At 36.8% G+C, this 8,501-nt stretch overlaps 1 protein-coding gene across 1 annotated transcript; it reads left to right on the top strand.

Moving 5' to 3' along the window:
• Positions 1–1,760: 1,760 nt before the first annotated feature.
• On the top strand, positions 1,761–5,239 carry atp5mc3b (ATP synthase membrane subunit c locus 3b). Its single transcript, XM_052140232.1, has 5 exons — positions 1,761–1,840; positions 2,035–2,122; positions 2,784–2,858; positions 4,426–4,616; positions 4,935–5,239. The coding sequence occupies exons 2-5, from the start codon at positions 2,084–2,086 to the stop codon at positions 5,047–5,049; spliced, it is 420 nt and encodes a 139-aa protein (XP_051996192.1). The 5' UTR covers positions 1,761–1,840; positions 2,035–2,083; the 3' UTR covers positions 5,050–5,239.
• Positions 5,240–8,501: the final 3,262 nt, after the last annotated feature.

Here is an 8,501-nt window from a genome sequence, read left to right on the forward strand (position 1 = left end):
TTATATTAAAGGAACTGTTCACCCAAAAATAAAAAATGCTCTCGTAATTTAATCACCTTGTATGCCATGCTGCATGTGTATGACTCAATATTTTTAGAAGACAGTTCAGTCAGTCCATACAATGCACATGAGTGATGGCCAGAACTTTGAAGCTCCAAAAAGCACATAAAGGCTGCACAAAATTAATATATATGACTCCAGTGGTTAAATCCATGTCATCAGAAGCAAACTAATAGGTGTGGGTGAAATACAGATCAATATATAAGTCCTTTTTTACTATAATTTCTCCCTGCCCATGGTGATATGTTCGAAGAATGTGAACCGCCAAAAGTGAAAGTGGACATTTATAGTAAAAAAAGGAACTAATATGTTGATCTGTTTCTCTTCCAAACATATCATATCGCTTCTGAAGATATAACGAAATAAAAAAGTGTAAATAACAGAACACTAAACAACATAAATCAGCAAAGAATTAAACACACAAAACAAATCAAGCCATTTTTTTGTCTAAAAAGTATGGCCATTATTAAATTATGATGTTTATTATACATTTTTAACATTTAAACACATGTCACAGATTGTTCCGGACAGACATATAAATATCCTTTTCTTGAAAACACAATTCAACCTTTTGTTTAAAGGAATATTCCGGGTTCAATTCAAGTCAAGCTTAATCAACAGAATTTGTATCGTAATATTCATCACCACAAAATGAAATTCTACTCAGCCCTACTTTAAAAAAAAACAAAAGAAAAGAAATTAAAGAAAATGTTGTTTTAGGGTTTGCGCCTTACGTCGTCATGGCAACGAAGGTTAAAAAAAAATGGATATAACTTTACACAGAAAATGTTAAGAAGCTATTTTATTATGCTAAAATCATGATTACATGCCTATTATTTATTGTACATCTTGTGGATATACTTTTGGAACAGTGAGTTTTTTAACGTTTGCAGATTGGCCCCCCATTCACTTCCATTGAACATTGTAACCCAGATATTTTTTTATTTACATTTTTAAGTTTTAATAAATTATTGCCATTATACCACAAATACTGTCGACTAAGCTTAAGTTGTATTGAACCCAGAATATTACTAAATATGTAATATTTATATACATACATACATGCAAAAACTTACTCACTAAAATATTACCCTTATGACAACCTCCCCAATTGAAAACTTTGCCAATACTAGGAAAAGTAGATCTTTCTAAAGCTCTTAGAGCTTTAAATTGTCTTTGCCGTATGTCTTTGTTTAAATAAAGCTTGATGGAGTGACCTTCAAACGCGTCATAAAAGAGGTCACTTAGCAGAGACGGACCACTCGTATTGAAATTAATGAGAGAAATTGGAAGGCACAATGGCCAACGGATGTAGAATAGTAAGTCCCGCCTTACAGTTAAATGAGCCAATTGCCTTTTAGACGCAGACGTCGTCTGTCTGTCAATTCAAGAACGCGCATGCGCTTTAGATTAATCAGCCTGAAAACGATCGCTTTTTAGCGTTATCTGGGCCAATAAAGAACAATTTATGATAGTGTAGTTGTCGTATTTTACTACTGGTTCTAAATTTTTTATTGTATCTTAATTTTGACAAATCGTTCAGGATATTTTGTTCTATCTTTATTCAAGTAAATTGGAGCTGTAGTTTTATGCCGCTTTGAAACAAGCTGCCCAGCATCCCAGGGAGCCTTCCAAAGATGGCCACCGAGTGGAATTACTTGTCATGAAAAACTTTGTTCATAAGCGCATCCGGACGCGTCATTAAATTGAGGGTCGGGCATGCGCAGTAGCTCCTCAGTGGTTCGACCTCTGCTGGCGGTAAGCGAAGGAGATCTAAACGGTAACCGGTGAAGCAAAATTATCACAATCTTATACCATCAAAACGCTTTAGATTTAATTACTTGAATCTTCTGGCCAATATCTAATTCTACTGATTGTATTTTTGCAGGAAGTTGAGCTATTTAGTCTAGGCTGTGTTTTGAACGTCCTGATATTGCATTGACCTTAAACTATCTTTTTTTTTTCTCTCCATAGAGACATAAGCGGGTTTATTCCTCACCACAGTCAGCGAACTCAATTAAACATGTACGCCTGTGCGAAGTTCGTATCCACACCTGCACTGGTGAGTATTTATGTGCATTTTCGTAAATGAAATGCAATGGTAAATCGCAGATAAAAGTATTCTTCCTGATAATGCGATTTTTGGGTGTGCAAAAGGCCTGCTGGCGGTGTCCATGTTGATGCATTGTAATTATATGCATGATTTTGCATAGCAACCAAAAAATACAGTTTTTTTTTTGGTGTGTCATTTTGTTTGACTACTCGGACAGCTCGTTTGCTAATGCTAATATCTCTACGGCTGTTCCTGTGAAGTCAAGGTCATGTCCAAATGACAGCCAAGTATACTGATGAAATGTAAAACAAACAGATCTATTCTGAAATGTATTACTCTAAAGCTAAAGGACAAATCTAGCACTAATAGTTAATAAATGAAGGCTACAACGTTCATATCCTGGTTGGTTGTCCTTGTTTATGCTGTGGCACTGGAGTAGCCACACACATAGAGGGTTTCATTCATTTAGATTATTACAAAGCACAAAGAATTTAATGTGATACTGTGGATGATTTGGTTTGCATTTGACACGATTGACAGATGTCATGCATACTTAACTAACTTGTGTACCTTTTATGTGGTACTTCACTCAACTGACAATAGTTGGGTTTTGTGTGTCAGTATTAATCACGTCTCTCTAAATGAGCCTAATGACTCTCGTGACTCTCAGGTCCGCTCTGGCTCAAGGGTGCTGTACAGACCACTTTCTTCTGTGCTATCCAGGCCAGATGTCAACTCTGTAGAGGTGAGTGAGTCCTGGAGCTTTCAGTGTTGTCAAAACTGGTTTATGCCTTTTTAGTAGTTAATTTGTCTATAAAGTGTTTTCCCTATGACGAATTCAATTTGTACAGCACCTTAAAGGGGTCATATAATGGTACATGCACTTTTTCAAGTTGATTGTACTGAAATGTGTGATGGCTGTGCCTGTACACAACCATCCTATTATGATAAAAATCCATCCAGTGTTTTTGTTTTAATCTCCTTATATATTTTCCCCTGCCTCAAATCGAGCCGTTCGACCATGTGACGTCACACGGTCGGACGCCTCTCCCAGGATTGTTGATTGACAGCAGTGTTTCAACACAGACGCTCGTGAGCGAGCTGTCAATCATAGTCCGTCATCATTGTTGATACACTGGAGCAGAATGGTGCCTAAGCGATTGTGGTATTCTGTTCTTCGGTGTAATAACGAACACAGCAGTCATTTTGATGTTCCTAAATCTGAACCGCTGAAGACGCAGTGGCTGAGTTTTGTTTACGATGGGAATATTCCCCACGAGCAACGTCAATGCGTTCATGTTTGCGCGAATCATTTTTCACCAGACTGCTTCATAAACGAGGGTCAGTATAAAGATGGTTTTGCTAAGAAGGGGCGGGGTGACCAAAGCTCATTATCATTTAAAGTCATATGCACTGAAACGGCGTGCTGAAAACAGAGCTGTTTTTGAGCAGGTAAAATTAGTGTTTTCTTAAAATACTAATGAGAATCATTAATAAAAGTATATTACAAAGTTTTCATTTAGACCCTAAAGATTCATATTAACTTGTACAAAAATGGCATTATATGACCCCTTTAAAGGAATGGTTCGCCCATTGTTTACTCATCCTCTTCTGCAGAACGCAAACTAAGATTTAAAGAAGAATATCTCCGCTATGTAGGCATAAAAGTAATCTATATGACTCCAGTGGTTTAATCCATGTCTTCTAAAGCGATTCAATCGGTTTTGCATGTGAACGGTCTAAAATGTAACAACTCTTCGCTGTACATCTTGGCATTGCAGTCTCTAGGCATGATCATGATTTCAAGCTTGATTACACTTCCTAGTGCTTGATGCAGAGCAATAGATGGTGCTAAAAAGTGTAATCGAGCTTGAATTTGAGATGGCCAAGAATACTACTGATGTCTCAATTGTCAAGTCCGTTCTCATCCAAAACTGATTGGAAATCTTCAGAAGTCTCATTAAACCCTCAAGTCTCATGGATTATTTTTATGCTGCCTTTTTTTTTTTTTTTTTTATAAAACTTTTTTTCATCACTTACTTGCATTGTTTGGACCTATAGAGCTGAGATATTCTTCTAAAAATCCTTATGTTCTACAGAAGAAAGATCTGTGAGAGAATTTAAATTTTTGGGTGAACTATTCTTTTAAGACTCATTGCTTAACACATTCTTGCATTATAAACTTGTGTGAGAAATTTTACTTGAATTTCAAAGATAATATTTCTGATTAGTGATCGCAGCAAAGCTGTCATGTTCATCCTTCACATAAGTGTGGAGTTGTTCATTTTTTGCTCTGTCTTTTCTCGCTATAGGCCAGCCCAGTCTACCTGCCACAGACCGCCGTGTCCCAGCTTGCAGTGCGGGGATTTCAGACAAGCGCAGTAAGCCGTGACATCGACACAGCCGCAAAGTTCATCGGTGCTGGTGCTGCCACCGTCGGGGTGGCGGGTTCAGGAGCTGGAATCGGAACAGTGTTCGGCAGCCTCATCATTGGATATGCCAGGTAGAATGGGCCAACAAGAAACACTGATATGATCCCTGGAATGTTTACCACTAACAGCTGACCCAAGAACAGATGTTTACTTGGGCCATTGCTGCCATTAGCCGTTTTATTTGAAAAAGAATGGCTGCATGTAATGGCATGGAAACCATTGATATCCTCTAATGAGTTGCATCTAAAGTTACATTTAAGAATCAGGCTTCTGGATAATATTGCAGCAATGCAAGTACAGTATTGTGTAAATATTTTAGAATTGACCCATGATTTATGTTCCTTGCAAGTTACAGTTGGCGATAAGTGACCTCTAATTCTTCCCCACAGGAACCCATCTCTGAAGCAGCAGTTGTTCTCATATGCTATCTTGGGATTTGCCCTGTCTGAGGCTATGGGTCTCTTCTGTTTGATGGTGGCTTTCCTCATTCTGTTTGCCATGTGAAAACTGCTCTGTCCACCTCTTTCCACAGCTGCGACGACACATGTTTTACACTGGCTACCAAAAGAGTTCTTTGTTGGTGTCATTAAAATTGTACATTTTCCAAGTTTTTCCAAGGCTGATAAGATAAAAACCATGTATTGTAAAAATGTATCTAATTACAGAATAAATACATGTATTTCACTAATTAAAATGTTTGACTTTTTGTGTTGAGATCTTGTACCAATGATAATCCATTGTGGATTTCAAGTTATTTGGAGAGTGTTTTAAAAGGGATGTTATTTCTCAAGTAAACATTATATGGTGCACCTGAAAATGAACAAACTATTTTACAAAATACTCAGAATTGCTTACCTGGAATTTTAGTCATGTTTTACGGCTTTAATACAGATTACTTAAATCATCAAGGTGGATATTGGTTATAAATGCAATCCATTGCTTGCTGATATAAATTATTATCCAGGTACCTTTTCCTTGGGAAAATTTGGGAGAACATTTCTTTAAAACATTGTGGTACACAACAGATTTAAATAATTGAACGCAAGAGATTGTTTAAGCGTTTGACGCATTCAGCAGATATGTGAATTAGTGCTCTTAAAGGTGAACTGCTTTGAATAGAAGCCTAGCAATATGGAGTTATATGTGTGCCACAATTCTTTTGAGCACACAATTCTTCTTTCTTTTGAGCACACAATTTTCACATGTGTGAACTTGGTTTTGAAAAGCAGTGTATCTTCTTACAAAGATAAATTAGTTACTAGTATATTACAAGTTTTATTTTAATGTGAGTTCTGACGTTTACTTTTTTGCATGTGCAAGATCTCACTCGCTCTCTCCTACCCACTCTGCATGTGCTCATAGGTTTGACTGCTTGTTTGCTCAAGGCCACAACATCATAATGTGCCTGAATTTCAGCCAATCATGGATGAGGTGGTACATTTTGATTGCTTAGCTAGATTACAGATCACACTGCAAATAAACACAACAATAAGAGAAGGGGGAAGTTTGTTTTCAAGAAAGGAAATGCATAACACATTATGACCACATGAAAGCAGCTATTTTGTAGACAATTGTTTTTATTTAACCTTTATGAAATATATTTTTAGTCTGTACACTGCCAATAGTCTTACAAGTTGGCTACTTATCTGGCTAGCTTTTCTAGTATGGTTCGCTTGGTTACCAAGTTTTAATTGAGTAGCTATTTGCTTGGCCATGTTAGCTACCATTTTCATCTGAAGTTATATTGATATAATCTCTTCCATGTGTAAAACTCTTTAAGACTAACATAGTTTTGGGGGAACTTAATTTGACTTATATCTATCCCACATGATATTCTGAGGGAGTAGTTTATTAAAATAAATGTGACCAGATTACAGTCTGCCATGGATCAGCAAACACTGAACCTTCTTATTTTTGTTATTATTACATGAAATATTATTTTCTTTAATAAACATGTTATTTTGTCCACCTTCTCTACTATTTTGTATTGTAACTAGACAGCCTAGTGTATTATAAATATCATGAATATTATAAATATTGCCTAAATTAACATTCTGTTCTTGTTTATGTTTGCATTACAAAGCTGCATTACAAAGTGGGGTATCTTGACATGTTCAGTATGCTGTTTTTATGAAGTTTATGCATTCTACCATTTACATTTATGCTTTTATCCAATGCGATTTACAGTGCACTTATTACAGGGACAATCCCCTCGGAACAACCTGGAGTTAAGTGCCTTGCTCAAGAACTCAATGGTGGTGGCTGTGGGGATCGAACCAGTGACCTTCTGATTACCAGTTATGCGCTTTAGCCCACTACGCCACCACCACTCCATACCACAAATCTTCTGGAAAATATATTATATATGATATTTTGGGGTAAATTAAATGTACAGTACATTGAACCTCAACTGTTTGAGACAGCAAAAGTTTTAAAAAATAGAAATAAATAGCATTGCATGATCCCAGGCTGCTATATTTGAAAAACTTACATTACAGTAAGTTAAGCCTTACAGTATTCCTGGTATGTCTATAACCCATGGGGTAAATATCTTTTGTAATAATAACTGCATAGCGTTTATAAAGTGTGTACTGAATTGAGCATTGTGCCTGTTGTCTCTTCTGCTACATTTACACTGAGATGTTCATGGTTACATTAGCTACCTCAACTGTCGAATCGCAGAGCGCTTGCAAGCAGCTTCTGTTAGCCAGTCATGATGTAGGAGGTGGGACTTGTCGGAATACACTTGGAAAACCAACTGTGGAGTCTTACTTTCTGAGCATCCAGAGGACATAGAAGGAGAGAGAGAACGAATGGGATCTTGCACATGCAAAAAAATTAATAATAATATTTGCAAGAAGATACATTGCTTCACAAAACTGAGTTCAAACGCGTACTTTTTGTACGCTCAAAATATAATTCAGAATTTTGGCACATATGTAACTCCATCTAGCACGTTCTGCAATGTTTGTCTTGCTCTGAGGCTCTTGACAGCTGCCAGCTCGTGCCACAACACACGGTTCAAGCGCAGAGGCGTTTCCAGCATTGAAGGACTTATCCTGGGCTTAGCCCAAACCATTTTATTTTCACACTAGCAACCACTTCCCTGTAGTCCAGAGCTGGTGAGAGGGTATTCTTTGAGTTTTGCTCTGGCTGGGCCTGTTTCTACAGTTCCTAAATCTTCCACTCTAGTTCTATCCTCAACATCCTCTCTCCTCCCTGAATCATCTGTGATGCAAAAGAACTGATACAGCACATAACTTATTGCAAATCAGCTTCAAACAACTAATTCATCAAGTGCTACATATATCAAATTGTAGATCAATACCATTGAAGAAAATGTATTGGGAAGAGCAGATCAGTGGAATTGCCCTAATATCTATCATGATTCTTGAATTTTCATGTACATTAACATAAAGTCATCACAAAAGAGTTATATTATAGTGAGTAAAGTGAAGTAAAAAATGTTTTTTAATATAAATAATTTATATTTTTTGACATAAATAGTCAAAATGATGTATAAGATCCTAAGTTAAATCAATACATGAATGACTTTAGTCTAAGTTCATAGACACAATGGCATCGAACGGTATATAATTCTCCATGTTCATCTGTCAAAATCCTTTCATTAGGAGCATTGGGATAAACAATGTTTCACTTTTAACTTTCTCTAAAGTAAAGTGACTGATTAATTGTTACCAGTTTCCATGCCTGATTCTGACACATCTTTGCTACCCTCAAAGTGTATATTTACTACAAACTAATATCACAAAACAAGTCACACATCCATTTTATGCTAATGCTTATTGGTTCCCTATCGAGAGGTCTCTCCTATTGCGTAAGTAGCTTACGCTATGGGAAAACTCAGTGTCTCGAGAAATATTGAAGTCTTTATGTAAAACGCATTGCAGCTGCACAGCAGACAGTAATGAGCGAGGCAGCTCGGTCATTGGCTG

This window comes from Xyrauchen texanus, chromosome 13 (genome assembly GCF_025860055.1).
Source record: "Xyrauchen texanus isolate HMW12.3.18 chromosome 13, RBS_HiC_50CHRs, whole genome shotgun sequence".
NCBI classification, from domain to species: domain Eukaryota; kingdom Metazoa; phylum Chordata; class Actinopteri; order Cypriniformes; family Catostomidae; genus Xyrauchen; species Xyrauchen texanus.